The sequence below is a fragment of the Falco punctatus genome (genome assembly GCF_963210335.1).
Source record: "Falco punctatus genome assembly, chromosome: 9".
In the NCBI taxonomy this organism is placed as follows: domain Eukaryota; kingdom Metazoa; phylum Chordata; class Aves; order Falconiformes; family Falconidae; genus Falco; species Falco punctatus.
Window position 1 is genome coordinate 3,784,044 of NC_137589.1, and position 12,005 is coordinate 3,796,048.

Here is a 12,005-nt window from a genome sequence, read left to right on the forward strand (position 1 = left end):
GTGCATCAATTTTCTTGCATAACTAGAGGCACAGTGGTCCTGCTGGGTTCTGTTCTTTTCTTTGCCTTTCTTTTACTTTCCTTTCTGCCTTTCTTTTTGCCTTTCTTTGCTTCCCAAGACACGTGGTCAAGTTTAGTAGCTGACTGTAATAAGTAGGGAATAGTATTAATTTAAGCCAAGGATGAGGAGCTAACTCCTACACTTGAGCTAATCCTGTTGCCATGGTATATGAACATTGGAGTAATGTTGGATTCACCTTGAGATATGTCAAGCCCCAGCATTCTCCACTGAATGCATCAGGGCAGAAATACTTTACTGCACATGCAACCCGCTCCTGTAGCGATGTGCCTAATGAAGAGCAGATATTGCAATGGTTCTAAATGCAAAATTATTGCATAATCAAAAATTCAGCAATATAGTTTATATCTTTCTTCTAAGGAGGTTCTTTTGTATTGTGGAAAATAGCAGCTTTCTGACCTTATCAGATTAAAACTAAATAGCTTCCACACATTTACCAGAAGTCGCTCTCACATATCATAGCAGTGGGAGGTGTGCATTTTGTATAACTTGTACTTCGGTTTCCCCTTGTTCAGTCTGCAGAACATTGGCTATGGTATCTTACTTCACCTCTGGCCAACCTCAGGAAGAATTAATTCTACACATTGTGAATTTTATAGGGTTTGATAATCAACCCACACCGATTTTTCTGCAGAGTGCTGCACCTTTAGTTCTGTAGAGGTGTTTCTGATTTACATATGACTGTATGACAGGACAAGCAGTCTACTTGCCTGTACATATATAAACTAAAAGTCACTAGAAAATGATCTGCATGTTTTCATATGAATAATACTATTCAAAACCAAACTGGATGGTATTCTTTACATGCCATATCCTGCAGTGAATTGTAATGCTGAATTTATGACATTATGGTCATTTCCTTGGCAAAGTTTCACATTATGATTTTACTATTGAAAAATCTTTTTTTTTTTAAATACCTACTGGTTGGTAAGATAGCAAAGGAACCATGCTCAGGCACTGAACAAGTTTGATTACTTGTGTGTTATATGTTTTCTTTCAAGATTTGCTCTAAATCATTACAGTCCTTTTTCAACTTACCTGAAAGCTAAGCATCTAGGGAGCTATGAAATATATTATAATAACATGCTGTGCAGACAACAATAACTGGACAAGACAAACTATCTTTGATAATTCTTGCATTTTGTGTTTTGGAAGCCATCACTTCAATTTAACAGAAAATTTTTTTAGCAATAGTTTAATATATTGTGGTAGCTTCACCATTTTTCTCTAGAGTGCTACATTTAATAATACTGGGAATAAACAAATATAGAAATTGCTAGAGGACATAATTTTCTATAGCTGACACGGATTTAAATATGAACACTTGATGAGGTGGTTTAGCTTATGATCTGAGTTTGTACATCTCTAAATCAATTACAGAAGGATTAGCTCAATAAAATACTTCCATCTTAGTCAAGAAAGGCACATGGTCTCATTAGTATTTAGTAACTGATTTTACCCAGCTGACTTAAAACAAACCTATGTGTTTGACACTATAATATTTTTGTTCTTACAAAGATGCCTTAAATATTTGATTGTTAGGTAGAGGAGTTAATTAATTAAAATTGCATAATCTTAGCTTATTGATTTTATTCATCTTTTGGAGATGGTGAAGGATTTATTATTCTGCACTGCTGTAAGGTGCCCCCCCAGCCCCACGTGTAGCTTGCTCAGCCAGTCTGGCTGGCTGCGTTCACCAGCATCCCGGCGAGCTTAGGCCATTAGATGAGAGCCAGCTGGCTGGAAATCCATCAGGATAAGACTGAGACAGTGATGATAGGTTACCAGAGCAAAGATTAAAGATGTTTCTCCTACTGTGGGAGTGTGCATTTTTTAGTCAGCAGTCCTGAAGAAACACAACATCCTCTCTTCCAGGCAATGATCATATCACGTATCTGTAACAATCAGAGCTGCTGCTTCGCTCTTCCTATAAATAAGGCTTTCTTTCAGCTGCAAGTCTCTACTCAGGGTTCATTATACCGTTGTGCCTCACTTAGGTCCCAGCAAGGTACTTAGAGCAGCTTAAAACACTCTGAAAAGGGGAACAGGTACAGAAGGCTGCGGCCCCTCGCTAAGCAGAGCATCCCTAGGAGGGCACACAGCACCGCTGCTGAAGGCTGCCCTTCAGCTCCTTGCTTGCCTCCAGATTCGATTTGACAGCTGTCTGGGCTGGGCCACACTGGTCCAGATTTCAGACTGTTTGCCCAGTCTTAAAATGCATTGAAAACCTTAAAATCTGGTGATAAAGGAGCTAGCGTTACTGCTTACTTCTGAGGGACAGAATATTTAAAACTTTACACTTTTAACATGTTTGCACGTTATTTAATATTTAAAAATTTGCACAATCTAGGTATTTCTGTCCCTTTTCTCTCCCTCTCAGCCTCTGTCTGCTACCCTGGCAGCCAGTGAAGAAGGTGCCAGCTGGCATTGCTACAGCCATCACCCTGTGGGTGGCTGGTGCAGCCAGCAGCCGGTTAGGTGACAACCCAAGCAAGACCTGAACATAGGGGCAGAGAGAGTACACAGAGATGCTCATGTCTGGACCCAGATATCTGACTAGACTAGAACAGTTCAGTTGGAAGGGATGGACAGCATTATATTTTAACCAATTTTTCCCCAATGTTTAGGAAATAACTTTAAACCAGGCCAAAATTCAAGCACCAGGATAGAGTTTATTAGTCTTTCATTCATGGTTTATTCACTTCACCTGCATTGCAGTTGGAAACGCGGCCCAGGAAGCAATGTCCCTCTCCAGACACACAATACATTTCAGTGAAGATGGCTCTGGGTAGAAGTTAACTCCATGTGTTTTGTTGCAGATAATAAGAGTTTAACCATAGGAGTGTTGATAACCATCCTGTGCCTGATCTTTGCTGGATCAGTCATGTATCTGAAAAGGAAGACTTTCATGAGATGGTTGTTTACAAGTAAAAAGACAACCATAGAGAAACTAAGGTATGAACATTTTCCCTAATTATACTTTTAATAGATATTGGTGGAAAGTAGCTGTAAACAAGGCAGCTGTCACCTTGAGGTTCATTGCAGAACGGTGTGATTATGTTAGAAAGAGCCAGCCTGAACAAAAATATGCACCAGGTATTAACAGCAGTGGTTTTCCTGGTTTCGTTTAACTTTATTAATGGTCAGTAAATAATGTAGATTTTGGTTTGACTCCATACCTCTTTTCTTTTGTGATTAAAAAAAAAAATATCAAGAAGTGAAGGAAGTATTGCCTTTATTTTCATTTGCTTGAATTAGCTTCATTACATTGCATGGCCTTTTATACAAACTCAGTCGAGTCAGCTGAAACTTTCATATTTGAGGTCATTACTGTTTAAATGCTACATTCATTAGAATAGTCTCTTGGGTGTTACAAAGCTGCATTTCCACAGATTGCAGAAGCTAATTTAACAGACTACTGGTTTCCAAAAAATCAATATTTATTTTTATTCTTGCAGGAGTGCTAGACAATTTTTACTTTCCGTATTTACTATAAAAAAGTCAGAAAGTCCTTGCAAAACCTCATTCTGAAAAAAAGGCTACTGTTTAAAAAATTTTATAAAGCAGAATGTTGTGTTCAGTAAGTATATGTTTGTATTGCAGGTCTGTGACTCCAGCAAGACCTTCCAGTTCAGCTGAGCCTAATCATGTTCATACCACATCTCTCAGTAAAAATCTCATCGTGAAGCCACAAAATACAAACGTGCAAAAAGTGAGTCCCTAAATAATTTAGCTGTGGGGTTTTCTATTTAAAAAGGGGGGGTGGAGGGGGGGGGGTGTTCTATAATTTGGATCTCATCTAAGTAATCTATTACAACACAATTATTACACGATCTTAATATCATGTAGAACTAACAACATGTAAAATGGGAGATGATGTAGTCTTCAAAATACATTTATGGCTTTCAAGTTTTAGACAAGTGGAGGTGTCACGTGCAGAAAAGAAATATTTAGTCTCCAGGATAGAGCCTGCTGGCTTACACCACAACACGACATCCAAACAGTGAAGGATTAGTGCTCGAGTAAGATTCCGGAAGTTGTTAATTGCTTCTCTGGTTGAACATGTGTTGAAGGTAGATGAAAGCAGAATAGAAGAGAAAAGCAAACAAATAACATATGTTTTAAAGTAGCAATGCTTGTGTCAACTCTTGAAGTTCGTAAGTTTTGGTTGTTTGGGTTTTTTTTCAGAGAGATGGTCCAAGGAGACCGCTGCCATATCAGATCATTGATATTAGTAACCCTGTGAAGACACATGATTTGCCACAATTAAAAACACCACAGCGAGTACTACCACCCCTTCCCCAGCCGCCGTGTCACCATGCTGTGCCTGAAAGACCCTTGCCAGTTAACCCTTCGCTGAGGTTTGCCCAGGTGACCATTGATTTTTCTTTAAGCTTCTCTTCTATTTAATATTTACTGTGTATCTGCATGTAGTAAAGAGGAATTAAGTGTTTTCTCGTATCTCATACTGGCCTTTTTCCCCCAGTATTTCCTTTATACTTTGTACAAGTTTAGAAACGTGGTGTAGGTATATCACTTTATGCCAGCTGAGGCTGTGATCCTAAAATTTAGGATCCTGAACTCTCTCTTCGCCACTCAAGACACAACTGTATAAACAAGCTCCCTGTAACAGGCAAACACAGGCTCATCTTGCCAGCTGCCCCACCGGAGGGGAAGCTGTAGGTTTGTTAGCAAGGTGCCAAATACAGCGATATCGTTTAGGAAGTCAAGCTGCAGATGTCTTGCAGAAGAGCAAAAGGTATATTAGCTTGATGTGCTTCTGTTCTGCCAAGGGGTGCATGAACTGGATGTGTTTTTTCCAGAGCACAGACCTGAAAAGCAGATTTTGTAATTACCCACACTATTTCATGCAGATGTACCTTTCACTGCAATGTTTAAATAGAGCTCGTAGCCCATGTTTTTGTAATAAGATGCATCTCAAGGCAATGTTCAGGGCAGATTAAGTTGTCTGTGCAGTTGTCTATATTAAATTGTCCCTTTCTTGTCACCGGCTTCTCCTTTCTGGTTGCATTTGTGGAGTGACTGTGTCTAAGCAAAGGGAATAGGGCACCCAGCTATTTCTGTTTTGTAGACATTGTGCTATTCTGGATATAGCACGAGATTAAAATAAGGTGAATGTTGTTATCTCCAAGCGTTCTTAAATGAGTATCACATCGATTTGGATGCACATACTGCAAATCTGTACTCAGACAGGCACAGGCACTCAAGACACAGCTATCTGAACCTGGCTAGGATGGCCAAAGATGGAGCACCTTCCTCCTGCAGTAACCTTGTGAGCTACTCTGAGATGCTTTCCCAGTGATTTAGAGGATGTGGCTATATGAAACTGTTGCTGAAATGCAGTGCTTTGAAAACTGCCTGTAAAAATAACACAGAACCAAAAAGGGGTGAGAGCGCTGAGATGCCACGGCATGTATTATGACAGCAGAAAAAGTGTATCTAGTTTTAATTTTGTCGAAGTCTGAACACTGAACCACTCAGACCAACTTTTATAAGTGTAGCCAGTTTGTTAACAGCTATCCAAGTATTTAAGCTTTTTCTTCTTGCATTTTCTGTCTTGCTCATAATTTATTTTCCTTTTCAGGGGAATGGGAAATCCTGATTCTTTCTAAAATCAATTTTATAGGAAATCTGAAGTAGTATTGGTTCATATTGCTTTTGCCTTTAGCTCCAATGGTTTTGTTGTTTATTTTCTTGCATTCCTTAAAATATTCTGCATATTTCACAGTGGTCAAAGTTAAGACTTTACGTGCAAGTGCTTTTCTGTTCCTTAATCAAATGATTCCATTTAAAAAAAATAAAATTCTTCTATTTCTTCTCATCTAGCAACTTATAAGTTTATGCTGTCTCCTACTAGCAGAAGACAGCTGGAGAAAAGGCTTTCCAAGAAAAAGTAACCATTTCTCATTCTGATGGTGCATCTGTACCTGCCCCATCCTGTCACCACACATCAAAGCAGCCCCATGCACCACTGCAATTCATGTTCCTGAGCGCTCTCCCCTTCAAATCCCATACAAAGTGCAGGGTAGAATACCAGATTTCTAGTGCTATCATTACCAAAGACTGACAGATCAGAAACTGCTAAAAAGCTTTTAATTTTGGCAGCCTAAATTAATTGTGGCAGTTACTCTAACAATCAAAATATCTCTGGTTACAATTTTCAGTTGCTGCATGAAACAGAAATAGGACGAGCAGAGGGTCAACTCAAGGCAGCCTGGTGAATAAGCAAGAGTGGCTTATTTCCAAATGATGTCCATAACCTCAATTCAAGATTGTCAGAAACAGCTACTTTTTATATCCTAAAGACACAGAAAACACTGTGGGGAAGAAAATTTTTTCTTCTGAAGTTAACAATTTTACTCCCTCAAAGCTTGGAAGAAGTAAATTACCTTGAGAATATTTTTGGTCTCGTTTATATAGGTACTGCCTAATGTATTGCTTCAGCACTGTCTTGGAAGTGCATCCATCAGGTCATCAAGAGGAAGCGCTTTACAAATAATTGCTACATTCATAACATCACGCAGATGCTCAGTGCTGCAGTACAGTGCTGAAGAGTATCTGAAGCCATTCACCGTTCCTCTGGCTTCACAGCTGCCTCCTGCTTCTCCCTTCGGAGAGGTAGATTTAAGCTTGAGCTCCTTTCCTGCTGCCTCTGGGCTTATAGCAGTGGACAGCTAAGGCACAACATACCGAGTAGAGTCGAAGACAAACCTTGTATCTTCTAGTGTCTGTTGAGACAGCAACGAATGAATTAATATTTTGCTATAAAATTTCCTTCCAGGTGTAAGTAAAATAATAAAAAACCCCATCACTGCAACAACAAATCCACCCCAAAAAATCACTTAGCAAACACACTGTTGCCGAGTTTAATATTTAACAAGCTTTTGACTGATAAACAGCTTTTTCTTCTTTCAGGTGCTCTCGCAAGGCAAACAGACTTGTATTTACAGGCTAGATTCACAGTCAATATAAATCAGCACAGCACCACTGAAATCAAGGAACCAGTGCAGGTTTATCCTAACCGTGGGCTCAGTCTGTGCGTTCCGATTCGATCACTTCCACTTGCCGTTGTTACCGTTAGCAGTCAGTTACTGCCTCCACTACTGTCATCATCTTATTACCAAAATATATCTCCCATTTTACAGGTCGTCCTTATGACAGGAAATAGAGCTGTGGATTTTTCCTTTTCCCCTAGCAAATCTGAGCTGGGCTCACCTTCGGCTCGTTCTGCCACCGTTACTCCCATGAATACCTCTCCCATGACACCTCACACTGGCTTCAGACACGGAGGGCTAACACAGATTAAGTGCCCATCTAAATAGATTGAGGGAGACACCGCTTCTCATCCAGTGCATTTCAAGCAAGAACTGTCTTCCAGTTGCTTATTTAAAAACCAGTGACAAAAACTAAAGCTTCGTGCACCTGATGTCTTTGTAGCTGCTCAGCGTGAGAATTACGTTTTCCTTCCTAGCAGAGCTGTAAAAAGATCGTGACAATATTTAAAACAATACTTTCCCAAATACAGACACTGAATGCATTAAATGCTAAGTTATTGATATAAAACTGGACAAAGAAATCCATCCTTAAACTCTTTGTATTGAAGAGCTGAAGCTCGCTCTGCAGGGGGGGAAAATGGGCTGGGAGAAAGGCTGGAGCAGCGAAGCAGGGAGGCACAGCCATGGTGGTACTATGAGCTGTGCTACGGGCTTGTCGGAACACCAGGTTTCCATGCACATTAACATGCAAAGCTGTATCAATTTGGCATATAAAGAACATAAAATACCACCCTATAATCAGTTTGAGGGAGAGGATTTCATTCTTCAAATATATTTTCCTCTGCTTCTAAGGATGCATGTTTTCCTGGTGCTTGTGGCTCCTTTCTATGAAGGACTCCTCCGTTTTGCTTCATCTCAGTCATTGCACATTCTCCATCCCCATTTTTATGTGAATTTCCTCCTTTTTTTCCTTTTTCCCCATTTCCTCTTTCTTTTACCCTTTCTTACCAGCTTCCTACATTAGACTTTCTGTCAAGCCACTTTGCTGCTTTCTCCTTCAGGATATCAACTCAAGGATGACATTTTTACAAGCCCTAGGGAAACAAACAAAATAAATAATCACATGTTGGGCTTGTATACCTATCAGAGTTATATTTACAGTATGATTGCTGTTTCAACATACTTCCTCACTTGGATGCTTCTGGAATAGGAGGGCCTAAAGAATTAGTTTGGCTTAGGCATCAAAGACTGCCTTAATGAGAGGATGCTCACCCCACAGCTGAAGAACTGTTCTAGATCAGCACATTTCAGCCAGTTTCCCCCACAAACAGGGAGAAAAATGCAACTGATAGGATCCCATTAGTACTTAGCTGCTCTGAGTTTCTCAGAAAGTCAGTCTCTCCCAACTATCAGGTGTTGCAGGTCATGATTAGACATTGGACACAGCTAATAAACACACAAGCAAATAAACAAGGAGGGTTCTTCTCTCTTTTTGTTCATTTATCCTTACCAGATCTTAAGCTCTTCAGACCTTTGTTTCTCTGGGCTGCTGAGCCTGGATCCGTTCCTCTTCCCAATTACGGCACCTAATCACTCTGCCAACTGAAGAGTAAATACAAATCATCCAACAACAATTAGGGACTGATCAAGCAAACAGCTGAATGCTCGTGTGATCGGACTAATTCGTGTGATGTAAAAGTACTTGAGGGAAAAGGCCACTTCAGTGAAGGCAGTCAGGGGAATAAAGCCTTTATGCTGTTCAAAGATGCATTTTTTATTTGCTGTCTTTATAATGGTGACATTTGTGCGTTTGTTACTTTTCTTTGAAATGTTATCACCCCTGAGGTGATGATTCATACACTCTTCCATGTTAACAAAATTATTACAGAAGCAACTTCTATTTATATGTTACTGTATAGTTTACTGTACTTTACAAGATGATGCTTGTAAGCTCTTCTTGTTTCTTTTTGATGAACTTTAGTGACAATAGTTATGGGAAACTAAGAGTAAAATACTTAGAAAAAGCACAACCACACAGTTCAAGTAGTAGACGGATCTCAAATGGGTTTTTTTGATGCACTGTAGAATTTTTGTGTGCCCTGAGCAAGTCACTTAATCTACCCCAAAAACTATGAAGAGATAATTCAGTTATTTTAAAAGTATCAGTTTCTGCTGTGCTCTAATTCGTTCCAAACCAGTATATTTCACTTCAAAACACACCCATTAAGATTTCATTGTGTAAGAAATTTAGTGCACAAAGTAAACTTTGGTTAAGAAATCCTGATGGTAAGATTTCTTCTCTGAGTTGTTTTAAGGTTCTAGTTCTCTATCATGGGAAACGATCATGTTTTGAAGAACTTCCTTTGCTAGTGTTTAATTAAACTCCTTGACTTCCAACAGGATAACCCTATGAGATAAAGCCACATAGAGTATTTACCAGCATGCTGTTTGTTTAATCATTTTCCAGGCCTGATTATTTCATGAATATTCACAATTAAATTTACTCCCAAAGACAGAGCTCACAAACTTCTTATAGCCAGGTATGTTTATCTTGGTGTCGTGGTTTAACCCTGGCTGGCAGCCAAGCCCCACGCAGCCGCTTGATCCCCCCACCTAGGGGCATGGGAAGGAGGATCGGAAAGGAATGTAAAACTCAAGGGTTGAGATAAGAAGAACTGAATAGGTAAAGCAAATGCTGCACGCCCAAGCAAAGCAAAGCAAAGCAGGGAATTCATCCCCCACTGCCCACGGGCAGGCGGGTGTCCGGCCATCCCCAGGGCAGCCGGGCTCCACCACACGTAACGGCTACTCGGGAAGACAGACGCCACAATGCCAAATGTCCCCCCTTCCTTCTTCTTCCCCCAGTTTATACACTCAGCATGATGCCGTATGGTATGGAATGTGCCTTTGGCCAGTTGGGGTCACCTGTCCTGGCTGTGTCCCCTCCCAATTTCCAGCGCCCCCCCAGCCCTCTGGCTGGCAGGGCCCAAGGAACTGAAAAGTCCTTGATTTAGTATAAACATCACCCAGCAACAACTGAAACCATCAGTGCAGTTATCACCAATGTTCTCACATCAGAGCCAAAACCCAGCACTGTACTGGCTACTAAGATGAAAATTAACTCTATCCCAGCTGAAGCCTGGACACTTGGTTTACAGCGGAAAGTCTTCTGGATGAAAGTCAAAAATAATTTTTATACTTCATATGAGATTTGGCTATAACAATAAGTTAAAATAAAAATTTTTGTTCATGTTGCTATTTCTGATTCACTCAAGAACTAGTACATGTTAGGCTGAAAGTGAAGAGGAAGAGGGACGTTACGTACAGCTTTAAAATGTAGTTTGTGGTAAATTTCAAATGACTATATATGAGGTTTACTTAAGCTCCCATATTTTCTTCCTTATCAAAATGCCTACTGATATCAGTCTGCATTTCCTTCTAAGAGGAGCAAACATTTGCCATGAAAAGTAAGTAAACAAAGGGATGCTGAAAAGTAATAATGATAAGTTGTACTTTATTCCGGAGCAATTTGTGCCTCTGATTGTTTCTTTTGATTACATCTTTCAGAGGATCTTTAACAAGATTGTGCTTGTAAACTCTTGTTTCTTTTTGGTCCATTTTACTAATGATGGTTATGGCAAACTAATAATAAAGAGTAAAATACTTAGAAAAAGCACAACTATGCAGTTCAAATAGCAGATGGATCTGAAGTGAATTTTTGGGTATATTGGAGAGGTTTTGTGTGCCCCGAGCAAGTCACTTAATCTATCCCAGTTCTTCATAACGAAGACCACAAATAGACATGTTACCATGTTTGCAGTGTTTCAGGGACCACACAGAAGAGACATTAGCTCATGCCTGACAGCAGATGACTTCTGTTCTTTATTAATGAATCATTTAATGCCACAGAATGAAAGCACAGCAGCATCTCTAAAAAAAATTCCACAGATGCTACCAATTCAAACTGCACTTGAGCAGTTTATTTTTGTGGTCATCTGAATTTGCATTTTGAAGTCATTTCTAGTATTTCCATCTTTCTATCTGACCACTTCAACAATGTTATGTATTCAGTCTATGTTGTTTTCATTTACTAGTAATTAATCATTAACTCCAGTATAGATGCACGCAGTATTTCTAGAGGAAAGAATAAAAAAAAAAAAAACAAAAAACAAAAAACAAAAAACAGAATCATTAAAATATAGTATTAAATGTTTGTTTTAAAATGTAAGTGCCTGTTTATTAAAAATAAGTTGTGGCTTACTCATTTCAATATATCTGGTCACAATTACTCCAAACTTATCCTATTGGTTGTTGCTATGTTGAGTGTGTTATGTCCATTCCAAAGACTAACGTGGCCTCCTGGTTTACAACAGGAAAGCCACAAGCCAGACCCTCCGCGGAAGCCTCTGCCAGCAGACCCTCTGACCAAAGTGCGCTACAGCAGCGCCTGCACCGCAGCACCCGGGCACGCGAAAGCTCTGCCTCACATTACTCCTGTAAGGTCAGTCCTCCTAATCAAAATGCCTTGATTTATAGCACTTCCTTCAATGACAGGTCTAAAATGTCTTGAGTAGTTCTGCCCTGCTGTTAAGTATTGCCGAGAGCTACTCAACAGCCATTTTCCACCAGCACAATCGCACTGGCTTCCCCAGAAATACGAGAATTTATGATACGTACGATGATTTGACTGTATAAACATCTGTGTGTTTATAGAAAATGCCCAACAAATAAAATTCCTTGCAAAAGAAAGGCGATAATAAGCACCAATTTCAAGAGACACCAAGCTCTTGCAGAAAAAAAAAAAAAAAATCCTACTCAGACCACCTACAGAATTAGGCTGAGAACTGAATGCTAGTAAGATCAGCCACCAACAAAAGCAATTTTCTGTTCACACATTTCACAGTGGAATAT

At 39.7% G+C, this 12,005-nt stretch overlaps 1 protein-coding gene across 1 annotated transcript in view; it reads left to right on the top strand.

The window, feature by feature from the left end:
- ADAM12 (ADAM metallopeptidase domain 12) overlaps positions 1-12,005 on the top strand; it is a gene marked incomplete at its 5' end in the record, with an annotated part of 192,183 nt that overhangs the window by 173,158 nt on the left and 7,020 nt on the right. Inside the window, 4 exon segments of the mRNA XM_080403123.1 lie at positions 2,898-3,033; positions 3,682-3,790; positions 4,267-4,449; positions 11,468-11,595. Coding sequence (XP_080259249.1) covers positions 2,898-3,033; positions 3,682-3,790; positions 4,267-4,449; positions 11,468-11,595 — 556 coding nt within the window.